The sequence below is a fragment of the Tursiops truncatus genome, chromosome X (genome assembly GCF_011762595.2).
Source record: "Tursiops truncatus isolate mTurTru1 chromosome X, mTurTru1.mat.Y, whole genome shotgun sequence".
NCBI classification, from domain to species: domain Eukaryota; kingdom Metazoa; phylum Chordata; class Mammalia; order Artiodactyla; family Delphinidae; genus Tursiops; species Tursiops truncatus.
Window position 1 is genome coordinate 77863844 of NC_047055.1, and position 15863 is coordinate 77879706.

The 15863-nt window shown below is 46.1% G+C and overlaps 1 protein-coding gene across 1 annotated transcript; it reads left to right on the forward strand.

The window, feature by feature from the left end:
- Positions 1-4219: 4219 nt before the first annotated feature.
- Positions 4220-5114, forward strand: LOC117310363 (OTU domain-containing protein 6A-like). Its single transcript, XM_033849870.1, has one exon. It carries the CDS (start codon positions 4220-4222, stop codon positions 5093-5095), a length of 876 nt encoding a protein of 291 aa, XP_033705761.1. The 3' UTR covers positions 5096-5114.
- Positions 5115-15863: the final 10749 nt, after the last annotated feature.

Below are 15863 nucleotides of genomic sequence, written 5' to 3' on the forward strand. Positions count from 1 at the left end.
GCTCTGGCTGGGGAAAGGGGCCTGGCTGGGCAAGGGGACATAGGCTGGGGAAGGAAACCAAGTTGGGTCCGGGAGCCTGGGCACGGGCTGGTGGCGGTGGGTGGGTAACAAGCTGGGGCAGGGGCCTGGGTAGGGTTGCTGCAAAAGAGGATACTGGCTGGGAATGTGACTCCGCTGGGGTGAGGGTCTAGGTGGGTATAGGGGAAGCCTGCCTAGGAGGGGAAGGGAACCAGGCTGGGGAGCTAGCCTTGGCCAGGGAAGGGGGCATAGGTAGCTGGGGAGGCAGGTATAAACGGACAAAGAAGAGCCCGGCTGAGAAGAGGGCCTGGCTGGCTTCGAAGCACAGGCAGGTTAAGGGTTTCTGATGGGGGAGGGGCTTATCTGCTGGGGCAGGGTGCATAATGTGGGGAAATGGGACTACCTGGGGAAGGAGGCTTGGCTCCAAGAGGGTATAGAAAACGACAAATAACGTACAAGGGAACTCCCATAAGGTTAACAGCTGATTTCTCAGCAGAAACTCTATAAGCAAGAAGGGAGTGGCATGACATATATAAAGTGATGAAAGGGAAGAACCAACAACCAAGATTATTCTACCCAGCAAGGATCTCATTCAGGTTCGATGGAGAAATCGATTAGCCCCACAACTATTAAGGAAAACAATTTTGTAATTTTAATGCTCCCCCAACAGCAATCTTTTGGCCCAGATGTTTTCACTGAAGAATCCCACCAAACACTGAAAGAATTAACTCTGTTACATAATCTCTTCTAGAAAAACAGAAGAGGAAGGAAGACTTCCAAATTCATTTTATGAAGCTAGTATTACTCTAATATCAAAACCAAACAAAACAGTACTGAAAGAGAAACCTACAGGCAAATATCTCTCATGAAGGTAGATTTTTAAATCCCTAATAAAATCTTAGCAAATAGAATTGAGCGACGTATATAAAGAATTGTAAACCATGACCAAATGGGGTTAATTTCAGGGATGCAAGACTGGTTCAATACTTGACAGTACATCAACGTAATCCACCATATTAATAAGCTAAAGAAGAAAAATCACACAAACAATTCAATTGATACAGAAAAAAATATTTGACAAATTCAATACCCATTCATATTACAAAAAAAAAGTCTCAGAAAAATAGAGAGGGGAATTTCCTCAACTTGATAAAGATCATCTACCAAGAAAACCCAAAAAAACCCTGCAGCTAATTCATACTTAATGTTGAAAGATGAAATGCTTTCCCCCAAGACCCAGAACAAAGCGAGCCTGCCCGCCCTCACCACTCTTATTCAATATAGTGCTAGAAGTTATAATCAGTGCAATAAGGCAAAAAAGGGAAATGAAAGGATACAGACTGGAAATATGAAATAAAACTGTCCCTATTCACAGGCAACATGATTCTCTACATAGAAAATGCCAACGAATCTACCAAAAAGAAATAAAATATAAAACACCTAGAAATAGTAAGTCAGTTGAACAAGGTCATAGAATACAAGATGAACATACAAAAGTCAACTGTATTTCTGTATGCTAGCAATGCACATGTGAACACCAAAATTAAAAACACAATACCATGTACAATCACTCAGAGAATGAAATGCTTAAATGTAAATCTAACAAAATATGTGCAGGACATATATGCTGAAAATTATAAAAACATTCATGAAAAAAATCAATGAAAATTTAAATAAATGGAGATACATACCCAGGTGTTCATGGATTGGAAAACTCAACGTAGTAAAGATGTCAATTCTCCTCAAATTAATATATGGCTCTAACACAATTCCTATGAAAATCCCAGAAAGATTTGTTTGTAGATATAGACAAGATTATTCTAAAATTTATATGGAAAGACAAAGAATTAGAATAGCTAAAACAATTTGAAAAAAGAATAAAATTGAAGGAAAGGGTCTACCTATATTCAAGATTTATTCCATAGTAATCAGAACTATGGTGTTGGAGGAGGGATAGACACATTGATCAATGGAAAAGAATAGAGAATCCAGAAATAGACATACACAAACATGCCTAACTGATTTTTGACAAAGATGCGAAACCAATTCAATGGAGGAAGCATAGCATTTCCAGCAAATGATGCTGGAGGAATTGGACCACCACAGGCAAAAGAATGAACCTTGGCTTAAGCCTCAAACTTTACATGAAAATAAACACAAAACAGATCACAGGTTTCAACTTAAAACGCAAAACTATAAAACTTTTAGTAAAAAAAAAAAAGGACAAATTCTTTGGTATCTAGAGTTAGACAAAGAGTTCTTGACACCAAAACCATGACTTAGAGAGGAAAAAATGGATAAATTGGACTTCATCGAAATTTAAAACTTTTGCTCTGAGAGACACCAAGAGATGAAAAGACAAGTTACAATGTGGGAGAAAATACTTGCAAAGCACATATCCAACAAAGAACAACTATCTAGAATATAGAAAGAAGTCTCAAAACTCAGTGGTAAAAAACAGTCCAGTTATAAAATGGGCAAATGACGTGAAGATTTTACCCAAGAGGATACAGCACAGATGGCAAATGGGCACATGAAAAGATGAACATGATTAGCCACCAGGGAAACACAAATTAAAACCACAGTGAGATGTCACTACACATCTATCAGAATGACTAAAAATAAAAAAATTATGACAACACCAAATGCTGGTGAGGATGCAGAGAAACTGGATTCCGCATACACTGCTGGTGAGAATGCACAATGGTACAATCACTCTGGAAAATAGCTTCTTAAAAAACTAAACATACACTTATAATATGACCCAGAAATTGCACTCCTGGGCATTTTTTCCCAGAGAAATGAAGCCCTGTGCTCACACAAAAAACCTGTATATGGGTGTTTATAGCAGGGATTGTAACAACCCCAAACTGGAAATAACCCAGAGGTCCTTCAACAGGTGAATGGTTAAATGAACTACAGTACATCCATATCATGGAATACTACTTAGCAATAAAAACGACTGAAGTTTTGATATATGTAAAAACTTGGACAAATGTCCACTTTCCTCCTTTGTAACAAGGAGGAGGTTGTCTCAAGAGCCTTCCCGTTTGGGAGTTCAAGATACAGATGAGCAGAGTGGGGCAGGATGAGAGCATGTTTGAAAGAGCTTAGGGATTTTATTTTACTTTATTTTATTTTATTTTTTAGAACTTTTAGAGATTCAAAATAATCAGAAGGAAGTGGCTTGATGAAGGTCAACTGCCGTGCTTCATGGGAGCCCATTTTGGAAGCTGGGAACCCAGGAGAAGGGGAGTTTAGGGTAGGTGCATTCTGTTGGCACGAGACGAAGTCTGCTCAGCTGTAGTGAACTTTCAGGTTGTTGCTTTCTCACACTGAGATGGGACAGGGTGGATTTGAGGCCTAAACTGAAAGGATTCTGTGTTCCCAGGAACATAAGGAAATATCTTTGTTCTGATACACAAAATTAAGGGTTCAGGGCTTCCCTGGTGGCACAGTGGTTGAGAGTCCGCCTGCCGATGCAGGGGACACGGGTTCGTGCCCCGGTCCGGGAAGATCCCACGTGCCGCGGAGCGGCTGGGCCCGTGGGCCATTGCCACTGAGCCTGCGTGTCCGGAGCCTGTGCTCCGCAACGGGGGAGGCCACGACAGTGAGGGGCCCGCGTACCACACACACACAAAAAAAATTAAGGGTTCATCAGTCAAGGCAGCTAAAGAACTGGAGAGAGCCACATTACCTCCTGAACACTGGGAACAATGACAAGTCCAGTGTCAGAGCACATTCAGCTGGTGTAACAGTATTTGTCATGTGATTCTCAAGCAGGACCAGTGTCTGCATTGTGTTCAGGCTAGGAAGTGAAGTACGCAGTTCAGAGTCCACGAAAACCTCCACAAGCTCAGTTGCTGCACATAACGCACAAAGGTGGGATTGTACATCCGGGACAGGAACCCCGCTGAAACCGGAAGCACGTATTGCCACGTGGTCTAATGGGAGCATAGGTAGGGTCTCCCAACAGCCAATCCTAGTGCCAGGAGTGTTTAGGAGGCGTAGCCGCGGAGAGACAGCGGCCAATGGCAGAGAGGTCCGTTAATAGAGTGAGGGCAACGGCGGGTGAGGGGAACAGAGTACAGCCGCCAGGGGAGGCTGAGGAGCTCTAGGCAGTTCGGTGGTCAGACTGTTCACGTGAAGTGTAGCGGTACTTCAGCCACCAAACTCCGATTCTCGCCCGCCCTTAAACATCATGGGAGATTCACAGAGTGAGCATCAGCGGATGTTACGACGCCACAGCCGCGAGAAGACAGAGCTGCAGGCCCACATTCAGGGCATGAAGAGCTCGATCCCCAAGAGCGACAAGCAGAGAAGAAAGCAGTTGCTCCTCGATGTGGCTCGCCTCGAGGCCGAGATGGAGCAGAAGCACCAGCAGGAGCTGGAGAAGTTCCAGGAGAGTTTCCCTGATAACAGCAGCCTCGATTCTGTCACTGAAGATCTGGCCAAGCTGGATCTCGAGAACAAGCCTCCTCACCTCTGGAGGGCACAGAGAAAGCACAAAAGAAAGGAGGCCTTCAATAGAGAAAGCCAGGATTGGATGGACAAGGCTGAGAGGGAGCATCTGGCCAGCTTGCGCCATGACGAGGAAATGAAGCTCGGCGCCATCCTGCGGGCCAAGCATCTGGAGGTGAAGGATATCCCGGCCGACGACCACTGCATGTACCGCGCCATCCAAGACCAGCTGGTGTTCTCCGTGACCGTGGGGAGCCTGCGGAGGCGCACCGCCGAGTACATGCGGCAGCATGTCGACGACTTCCTGCCCTTCTTCAGCAACCCCGAAACCGGCGACGCCTGCAGCCGCGACGACTTCTTGAGCTACTGCGACGACATCGTGTTCAGCGCGTCGTGTGGAAGCCAGCTCGAGCTGAGGGCCCTGTCGCACGTCCTGCAGACCCCCATCGAGGTGATCCAGGCCAACTCGCCCGCCGTCGTCATCGGAGAGGAGTACACCAAGAAGCCGCTCACCCTGGTCTGCAAGCAGTACTCCTACAGCAGCGCGGAGCACTACAACTCGGTGAAGCCACTCGACACCGGCTCCGGCGGGAGCGTGGCCCGGCGTCTCATCTAGGCCCGCTGCCGCCATCGCCGTGGCGGCCGCCGTTGGAGCCGAATCTGCCGCCGCCGCGTCTCCTCAGCAGGCTCCGCTTTTTTCCTTCGGTTTTCTCAAGGTTTTGTTTATTCATTTTACTTAGAGCTCACCCCTCTCTCCTCCCCCGCCCCCCCCCTTCTTCCTCCCTCGCTCTTCTATCCTCCTCGATCGTCCCTGGGTTGCTTCTTTCACGGGGTAGGGGGACCGGAGGCCGGTGACCAGGAAGAGATCTGTACCGTGCTACCCTAGCGGAGTGAGTTTGCCAAGTTCTCACCTTTCTTGCCCTGAAGGGTCTCTGCGCCCGCACCCATGAGAACTGGTCACGTTGCAAGTAACTTTGGGGTTCAAAAAATGGCAACTTGGTTTGATGCGTTCTTCACTTGGGGAAAAAAATCAGTTTAGCTCAGAATCTTCCGGTTGCCCCGTGAATGTATTCATTACTTAAAGTTGGAGTTGATGTGAATGAAATGATTTGGGAATGCCTTTTGCTTAGTTCTTTGGGGAAAAAAATGTATTGTGGGCTGTTTGGGGGTTTTGCTTTCCACTTCAACAGGGCTACTCAGGAGACGTCTCAAGTTACAAACAAGACCTCCTCTAGTTTTTTTCTTTTTTTGTTTTTTGGCTGCACTGGGTCTTCCTTGCAGTGTGGGGGCTCTAGGCGCGCGGGTTCCAGTAGTTATGGTGTGTGGGCTTAGTAGTTGTGGCTTGCAGGCTCCAGAGCGCAGGCTGAGTAGCTGTGGCTCACAGGCTTAGTTGCCCCGCGGCATGTGGGGTGGGGTCTTCGCTGACCAGGGCTCGAACCTGTGTCCCCGGGATTCTTAACCACTGAGCCACCAGGGAAGCCCTAGTATTTTATTTTGTTTTTTCATAAAACCTTGTATGGTTGCAAATTAATTACAGTTGTTTAGATGTTTCCTGAATTCTAAATAATGTTTGTTAACTTTAGAAGTTAAATGTAAGCGTTAAATGTAGAAAGTACATTTACCTAAACTGATAGGCTAGATAAGGCTTGCTCTAAGATGTGAACGATCTCAATTTAATTTCCTTTATTAAATATAAGAAAGGACATGACTTTATTCAAGTAGTTGATTCATTTCATTATATCTGCAACTGATGTGAACTAAGAAGAGGCAAACTGATAGGTAGTTTAACTTGCCGTGAGGGGTGACATCAACTACTAAGTTTCCTTTATTCTCAGACATAAAAGGGTATAACGTTGTTCAAGCAGTTGGTCCACTTTGTTCTATCTACAACTGGTATGAATGTGAAAGATCTGAACTTAGTCGTTTTCCTTAATTCTTAGAGATAAAAGTATTTAAAGAGAGATTTTAAAAAGTATTAAAGTAGTTGATTCATTTTGTTATATCTGCAACTGGTATGAAGCAAAAAAAAAGTGAGCAATAAACTTTTGTTGATATTTGAGACTTGTTGATACCTTGAATTTGCCAAAAAATGTAAAAGTGAAATGATTTGCAGTAAACAATTTAAAAAATTTAACCTTTAGATCCTATATTTCAGTGAGATTACTTAAATTCATTTAAAAATTCTTTGTACACACCAAATGTTCTAAAATGAAATATACAAAGGGGAAAAGGGGAACCGTAGTTTGTTTAAAGAATAAAAGCAGTTTAAAAAAATACCCGGTTTTCCATTTTTGTATAGCTGACTTAGTTCATATAGAGTTTGTATCCCAGGATCGACTTCAGCAAAGGAATCCTGGAGGGTTAGGGAGCAGGAGTGAAGGGGGAGGACACAGTGACAGATGAGGCTTTTGGAAGGAGGAATGGGCCTGCAGTCTTGATGGTGGCCTGGAGTGGAATATCTCCCAGGGAAGGATTTAGGGAGTAACAAGATAGTTGAAGCTATCCTGACTTGATGTTTCACTCAGTGCAAACATCATGAAATGGCTTCAGTTAAGGATGTTCTCATTGCTATGCATGAAAAAGAATTCTCACTTTCAAAAACTTGCCAGTCCAGGGCTAGTTGCAGGAGGAAAAGAAGTGCCACTGTTTTTTTTTTCTTGAAGGCAGGGGGTGGGGGGGGGGAATCTGTTTTCAAAATACAAATATAGAAATCCTGCCAGATAGCTCACTGTGTAAATGTGTGCATCACATACATTTTCAGATAGCCAGCTGGCTGAGAAGAGGAAGTCCCTGAGAAAACTAGGTATTTGGATGCATTGTGAGAAGAGAGCCTTTTATAGGGATGAGAATGCTGGCTGGGGAAGGAAGAATAGGCCAGGAAGGGAGGCATAATCTGTAGAAGGGGGCCTGGCTGGGAAAAAGGGTGAAAACTGGGGAAGGGGTCAATCTAGGGGGATGAATGGGACGTGGCAGGGGAAAGGGGAACAGGCAGAAGAAGGGGAGACGGCTAGGTAAGGACACCTGTGTGGACTGGGGCACAGGGTGAAGAAGGAGGCCAGGCTAGGAAGGGGATCATGGAGTGCGGGTTGCCTATGGAAGGAGGACTTGGCTGGTCAAGGGAAAGAGGCTTAGTTGAGTTAGGAGGCAAAGGATGAGAAAGGAATCCTTGACTGTTCAAGGGGGAAAAGCCTGGGGAATGGCACCTGAGCAGGGAAAGAGATCTGGCTGGGAAAGTAGGCTTAAGCTGGGGAAGAGGGTGAGGCTGGGGAAGGGGCCTGGATGTGGGAAGGGGCCTGTCTTGGAAAAGGAGCACAGACTTGATAGGGTGGCACAAGCTGAGGATGGGAGACTGGCTGGGCTGGGGGAGATTGGGGGGTGAAAATATCCTGGCAGGGAAAGGTGGCCTGCCCGGGGAGGGGCTCTGGCAGGGGAATGGGGCCTGGGAGGGAGGCACAGGCTAGGAAAGGAACCTGGTGGCGGGAGACGTACGAATGCTGAGACCGACATAGGCTGGGCATGGGATAATAGGTGGGTTGATGGACCTGGCTGGAAGAGGGGCATTAGCAGGTGGAGAGGGCCTGCTAGGGCAGGGATCCTGCCTGGGAACGAAGGCGTGTGTCCTGGCTGAGGGAGGGCACGTGGTTGAGGAAAGGGACCTAGCTGGGGCCACAGGCTAGGGATGGGGAGAAGGTCTGGCTGAGGAGGGGGAATAAGCTAGGGAAGGGCTTTGGTTGAGGAAGAGGTATACCGGTTGAGGAAAGGTACCTTACTGGGAAGGAGGCCCGCCTGGGAAAATGAGCTTAGACTGGGGGAGAGGCTGTTAGGTCCCTGGGTGAAGAGAACCTGGCTGTGGGGAGGAGTCTGGCTGGGAAAGAGTTCCCAGCTGGGGGCATGTGTGTGTGAAGGTGTGCTGCCAGGGAAACATCACATGGTTGGGGAGGAGACTTTACCGGTGATGGAGAGCTGAGAGAGGAGGATGCGTGGCCAGGGAAGGAGGCACTGGCTATGAAAGGCCAGTGAAGGGGGAACTCCTTGGAAATGTGGTCCAGCTGAAAAGGGAAAAGGCTGGGCACAAGCACTTGGCTGTCAGAAGGAGGCCCTTTCTGGAGAAGGGGTCCCGTGAGGGCAAGGGAACAAAGGGTTGCAAAGGGGCTTTGCCCGGGGAAGGGTAGCCTGGCTAAGGAGGCTGTCAACAGGGTCTCAGGTCGGGGAACAGGCCCTGGCTGGGTGAGGGACCTGCGAGCAGAAGGGTCCTGCATGGGGAATAAGACAGGCTGGGGTTGAGGCCTGCCTGGGGAGGGGAGGCTGGCAGCATAGGATGGTAAAGAGGCTGGGCTGTGGCCCAGGGTGGGAAAACTTCCAGACAAGTGGCTAGAGGCTGGAGAGTTGGACACAGGCTGGTAAGATGGCTGGTTTAGAAAGGGGGCCAATCCAAAGAAGGAGGCATAGGCTGAGGAAGAGGCTCTGGCTGGGGAAAGGGGCCTGGCCGGGCAAGGGGACATAGGCTGGGGAAGGAAAACCAAGTTGGGTCAGGGAGCCTGGGCACGGGCTGGCGGGGGTGGGTGGGTAACAAGCTGGGGCAGGGGCCTGGGTAGGGTTGCTGCAAAAGAGGATACTGGCTGGGAATGTGACTCCACTGGGGTGAGGGTCTAGGTGGGTATAGGGGAAGCCTGCCTAGGAGGGGAAGGGAACCAGGCTGGGGAGCTAGCCTTGGCCAGGGAAGGGGGCATAGGTAGCTGGGGAGGCAGGTATAAACGGACAAAGAGAGCCCGGCTGAGAAGAGGGCCTGCCTGGCTTCAAAGCACAGGCAGGTTAAGGGCTTCTGATGGGGGATGGGCTTATCTGCTGGGGCAGGGTGTGTAATGTGGGGAAATGGGACTACCTGGGGAAGGGGGCCTGGCTCCATGGGGGTATAGACTGAGAAACAGGGTTAGGGAAGTGAGGAAGAGCGAATAGGCTGGTGACAAGGACCAGGGGCCTGGTTGTTAAAGGGTATGCATTGGTATAAGGTGAAAAAGGGATTCCTGGCTTTTGGATGTGGAAGGGCTAGGGAGTGGCACCTGGCTAGGGGAGGAGGCACTCACTAGGGAAGTTATCTGCACATAAATTTGGGAGGGGCTGGATGCAGACGGGGCACTGTTGTGAGGGCAGGCTGCACTGGCCAAGGAAGGGGGCATGGGCCGGGCAGAGGCCCAGAATGGGGAGGAGGGCATAGGTTGGTGGAGAGGGCACTGCCTGGATAATGTGGGCCTTGCTGGGAGTGGGGGGAGGGCCTGGTGCTGCCCACTGAATTCTTTGGCAGAAGGCAGCAAACAAACCAGCAGAGTCCCATTTTACAGGCTTCTTTCTCCCTAAATACAAGAGAAATAACTATTTCTGTCCAGGGAGCCCTTAAGATCTCACTGGGCCTGTTCCAGCTTCCTCCACTGGGTTTGCCTTCAGCTGGAAGGATGGGGAAGAGTAAACCCAGGCCAGATTCCAACCAGGCCCAGAGCACAAGCCAAGAAGGGGCCTTCGCTGTGGGATCTGGCAGGGCATGAGGGATTTGCAGTCTGTTCCATTTTGTAACAGTGACCACAGTCACTGAGGACAGTGACTGTTCTGGGCAATTGTGTGCAAAAGCCATGGGGTACTGTTCCCAAAGGGATTCAATTCCAGAAGCAACTTTCATTCATTTACTTACTATTCTTCATTTACTACTCATTAACATGCCCTTTTGCCTTAGCAGCCAAAGACAAGGACATCTATCTGGATTTGAAGCCCAGCTCATATGCCCGCTTCCTAGCTTTGTGACTTGGATTAAGTCATCTAATCTTTCTGGGCTTCAGTTTCCTCATCAGTAACATGGGACAGTTAATGCCTGTCTTAGAGGTATCTCTTGGGATGTTAGGTACATTAAATGAAAATATGTATAAAATGTGCAATAAATGTATCATTACCTAGGAGCCTAAGACTATAACACTATCAGCTGTGGCAGCAACCACCCCTTCATTCTGTCTACAGTAACTTTTGGAGCCACTTGGCCTCTTCCCACAGGTCCTACAGTGGAAGCCAGAACTTCTTGGGCTGTAGCGTGAAAGCAAAAGCCACTGGAGCTTACCAGAGTGCCCTCTTGGGGACAGGGTGGCCTGTGTGCAGGGACTCCTCAGGCCAGTCAGTATCTTCCTTCCTTCCACGCTTTTTCTACACACACACGTAGACATGCATATTTTAAAAAACCAAACTGGTATCATTCTATCTGAACTACTTTTTTTTTTTACTTAACAATACATTATAAGCATTTCCCTCTGTCCTTAGTCTTCAATACGATGATTTTAATGCCTGCATTCTTAGCCTGTGAATGTACCATAATTTATTTGTCCTATTCTATTGCTGGACGTTTAGATTGCTTTCAATTTCTCACTGCTACAAATATGCCACTGTAATATCCTTGTAGCTGAGTCTTTGTCTATATTTCTGATTATTTCCCTTTGATAACATTTCTAGAAGTGATCTAGGTCAAAAGGAGAGGCTTTTAATGCATACTGGTAAATTGCCCTCCAGAAAGAGTGAGCCAATTTGCACTCTCAGGGTGTGAGAGTGTTATTTTCCCATATAGTTGCAAACACTGAAAATTATCATCTTTGCTAATTTGTTAGGTGAAAAATGCTGTATTAGTTGACCCTTTGTTGATCACTAGTAAGGTGGAATATTCCTCTAAGTATGTATTACCCTGTCTATTTCATTCATGCTGGAACAAATAATTCTTAATTTATTGCCTTTTCATGACATTTGCTTAATTTTCTATGGGTAAGTTTGTCTTCTTCTCATGGATTTTTAATAGGTCCTTCCACTTTTCATTCGGATTTTTTTTTTTTTTTTTTTTTTTTTTTTTTTGCGGTACGCGGGCCTCTCACTGTTGTGCCCTCTCCCGTTGCGGAGCACAGGCTCTGGACGCGCAGGCTCAGCGGCCATGGCTCACGGGACCAGCCGCTCTGCGGCATGTGGGATCCTCCCGGACCGGGGCACGAGCCCGTGTCCCCTGCATCGGCAGGCGGACTCTCAACCACTGCGCCACCAGGGAAGCCCCCAGATATTTTTTAAAAATAGTTTTTCCCATACATTATTACCCTTTCAGTGTTATTTCTGACTTTTTGCATATGCTAAAGTTTAAAATTGTAATGGAGTCTATCTATCGATCTTTTTCTTTATGGTTTCTGTCTCGGTATCTTGCTTAGAAAAGGCTTCCCCATCCCGAGGTTGGATCAATATTCGTATATACTTTAAAGTTTTTAATGCTTTCTCTTTATATTTGACACTATTTAACATATCCACCTGGAAATTACTTGGGTGTAAGATAAGGACATAAATTGATTTTCTCCAATTATGGTAATTAACCAGTTAGCCCAACACCACTTACTGAACAATCCACCATTTCACCACTGATCTGAAGTGCCACCTTCCGCATATATTACATTCTTATGAGAGGGTAAATCTCGTTTCAGCCAGTCACACAGAATGACTGCATTCCAGTGACCTCCATGTGAAACTGCCAGCTGTCCATTCATCCATTCACTCCATATTTACTGAAGAGAATGGTGATGAACAATAGAGGTAGAGAGATAAAGATCCAGTCCCAGTGCTCACCATCTAGTAGAGATGGCAGATAGGAAAATAGACAGAAATAAACAGAAAGCAGCATGACCAGTGCTGTGATGAAAGGAAGCACAGAGGAAGGACACTTCATCAGACCTGGGGTGACAGGGAGGCTTAGGAGGAGCTCGCAGAGGACAGAGCCAGAGCAAAGGCAGGAGTGAAAGAACAGGGTGTCTCCGTGTTCAGTGGAGCTGGAGGATAGAGGTGACAGGTGGGAAAGAGGCTGCAGAGGGAGGCTGGCATGGTCTCCCAGCTTTAGTAACCATCGGTTTTACTCATAATATTACAAATTAAACAAATACAAATTAAATGAGATACCATTTTTCATCAGTCAGATTAGCAAGAAGTCAAGTTTGATAATATGCTGTGTTGATGGGAGAATGCAGAAACAGGCATTCTCAAACATACTGTTTCCCTTGTACATGACTAAAGAATATATTTTAAATGATACTATTGGTTGCTTTTGAGGAGGGGAACCAAGTTGCTGGGGGAAAAGGATGGGACGGAGCTTTACACTGTGTAATCTCTTAAACGGCTGATATTTTGAACTATATGAGTTAATAAATAAATCTAAACCTAACTAACTCACTAAATAAAACGCACATAGCTTTTGAACTGGCAGTCTATATCCAGAGATCTATACTACAGATATATGTATTATACAGCAGTATATTTCAAGGCTATTCCTTAGAGTGTTGTTTGTGCAAGTAAAACTCTAGATACAACCTAAATATCCTCAGTAAGGACTAGCTGAGTAAATTTTGGATTATCCATATGAATTGTTTCCTCTAGGGAGAGGGAAAGAAATGGGTGGGTGGAAGGAGGAAGGTGTTGAGCTTTTTACTTTTAAACTATGTACTTCGATATAGTTGGATTTTTTTGTTGCAAGGCTATATATCTCCTCATTCTCTCTCCTGCCAGCCCCTGGCAACCAACACTCTACTTTCTGTCTCTCAATTTGACTACTCTGTGTACCTCATATAAGTGGAATAATACAATATTTGTCCTTTTGTGACTGGCTTATTTCACATAGCATAATGTCTTCAAGGTTCATCCATGTTGTAGCAGGTGTCAGAATTTTCTTTATAAAGCTGAATGATATTCCATTGTGTGTATATACCACATTTTGTTTATCCACAATATCATTGAATTTTTAAGTAGAAATTTGTATCTATGTATCATCTAAAAACTAGAAAAAAACTATTTCCTTTCTTCCTCTTCCTCTGGGATAATTTAAATAGCATAGGAATTATCTGCTCCTTGAAAATTTGAAATAGTCCATTCACTTGTGAAACTGCGCCTGGGCCTTTTTTTGAAGTGAGACTCTTTGACAGTCAGGTACAGTCCTTGGAAGAAAAGCTATGCTGTGTAAAACAACCATAATTTATCTAAAATAGATAGGGACAAAAATTAGACAAAAAAATCAGGAGGTAAAGAGTAAATGTGAAATTTTTCTTATCTCTCAGAGGGTGAATCAAAGATACCATTTCAGTTTTGAAGTTGAAAAACTAAGAATTATAGGCTTAAGCATGGTGCTTACCATCAAAAAAATAACCACCAGTAGAACTAAAAGCGAATTGCCTATGCTCCCATTTAGAAGATTAAAAAAAAAAGAATAAAGGAAAGAGAAAACCTAGCCCTTGGAACAACAGATAGAAAACAAAGGAAAGAGAAATAGTGAACTGGCCTTTTGTCATGGGGTCGGGGAGGGCGTGGGAGGAGCCAGGTAGCTTGTGCCTTTTTTTCCTGGTGTCTTCATTTTTACTTTGGTTTAAATTATTTTGCATATGGAGATACCAAGGTTGTGCTCTGTGTCTGTGGTCTGTTCCTAGTTTGAAAAAGAAGACATCTTCTTATCTCATTTTGATTCTTTTTTATTTCGGTGGGTATCTCCTAGGGGGATTAGGCATATGCTCATTTACTCAACCATCACTTGACTTTGAATCGGAAAAATGTGCCCCCTAAATATGTTTACTGCTCCTGAATTAATCTTGCCAAAACACTTTGTTAACCACTGACCGAGATGATCTCTGTAGGCCCTTCCAGCTCCCTCTGTGTCTGTTTTGGTTTCTCTGTCTATCTCTCTGCCTCTGTCTCTGTCTCCTTCACACACACACACACACACACACACACACACACACACAAATCTAGGACCTGTCTCTGAACATTGTGTATGACCCCACAACACTACATGGCAGAAACAATAGGGAAGCAGTCTTGGTTTGGCGTAAGAAAGAATGTTTTGATAATCAGAGCTATTCAAAGATATGGAAAACCATCTCACAAGGTGTTGAGTTCTCTGTTATTGGAGATGTGTAAGCCCAGGCTGGATAACCACCACCTCAGAGGTTTTCAGGCCATTCAAGCACCTAATGGGGATTTAGAAGAAATCTGAAAACAAAAGAGGTTTCTTTTACTTAGAGGTGGGGAGTGAGCCAGAAGAGAACCACAGAAGCCCCAGGGCATGGGGAAGCCTGGGCTGGGAGCTGGGGGAGCAGTAAAGGAGATTTGCTAGCCCTCTTTTACTCAGTTGAGTCCTCTTTCTAGAACCACAGAAATGTTCATCCCTCCCCCAGGCCCTGATCAGTCTTGAGTTTGGAAACACAACAGTATTGTGGAGCTGCAGGAATAGCCTAAGGTGGAGACACCACAGCTGCAATGTTGACTCCAGCCCTTGTTCCTAAGTGCAAAACTACTGGTTCAGCGGGCTTGGAGAGTTGCCCAAGGGACCTGTTCTAATGAATAGTCTAGAAACACTGGAATACATTCTCAAGTGTGTAAACAGTGCTTCTGACATATTTGAGGGGGCTTGAAAACAGTTTAAGTTTTAAAACAGTTTAACTGATCCTAATCAGTTCAACCAAATACACTGAGTATCTCTAATAGCAGGCACTGCTGGCTGGGTAGGGGCCCAGGAAGGCCAGGGTAGGGGCCCCAAAATAATTAAGACTGAGTTTGTGCTTTCCATGGCAGCCTCACAGCCTGGGAGATGAGAACCACACAAATCCAAGTGACTGCCAACCCAAGGCCCACCCTTAAGTGCTGTGGTCCAGTAAGAAGATGAGGAAATGAAGTAGGAATGCTCTGGGCCAGCTTGGAGTAGGGAGGAAGAGGGCAAGGGAAGCTTGGAAAGTTCATCTCAGATTTAGGGGGGAAGCCCTAAAGGGAAGAGCGTCCCAGGCTGTGAGGACCCCAGTAGGCAAACACCAGAGGTGGCAGTGGGCGAGACACGAGTAAAGAAGGGTTGTTCGCATCTCCAGCGTCTGTTTCCCTCCATTACCACAAAAGCCTCCAATCTCCTTTCTGGGGGTGCGAACCCCTGTCACCCTCTTGGGGTGACAGCGGCTCACCTCCAGGACCCTCCCCTTTCAGGTCTGCCAATCAAAGCACCGATTCTTCCAGGCTACAGTGATTGGCTCAAGGTGAATCTATGGCTTGGGCCTGCCCAATCAGAGTGAAGCCCATGAGCACACGCGCTTTGTTGCTCCTTTGAACCTGTGAGAAACAAAATCCGGAGCCCCTGCCATCTTGCGTCTGTGGGAGCTGGCGGGGGAGGGACTGCAGTGACCCGGGTGGCCGAGGTGAAGCCACCAAGGTTCATCACCAAATTGAATCACCTCCTAGAAAGAGGCTAATAAGGCCTTCCTGGAATTGGAGGTGAGTTCAGAGTTCTTGGAAAATCACGTCAGAATTTTGTTTGAAACAAAAGAAGGAAATGGGTAGCAGCAACAGTGTTTTCCCATGTCCAC

What these genes read in the sequence shown, in the direction of transcription:
- LOC117310363 (XM_033849870.1), top strand. Translation starts at nt 4,220, where the DNA reads ATGGGAGATTCACAGAGTGAGCATCAGCGGATGTTACGACGCCACAGC.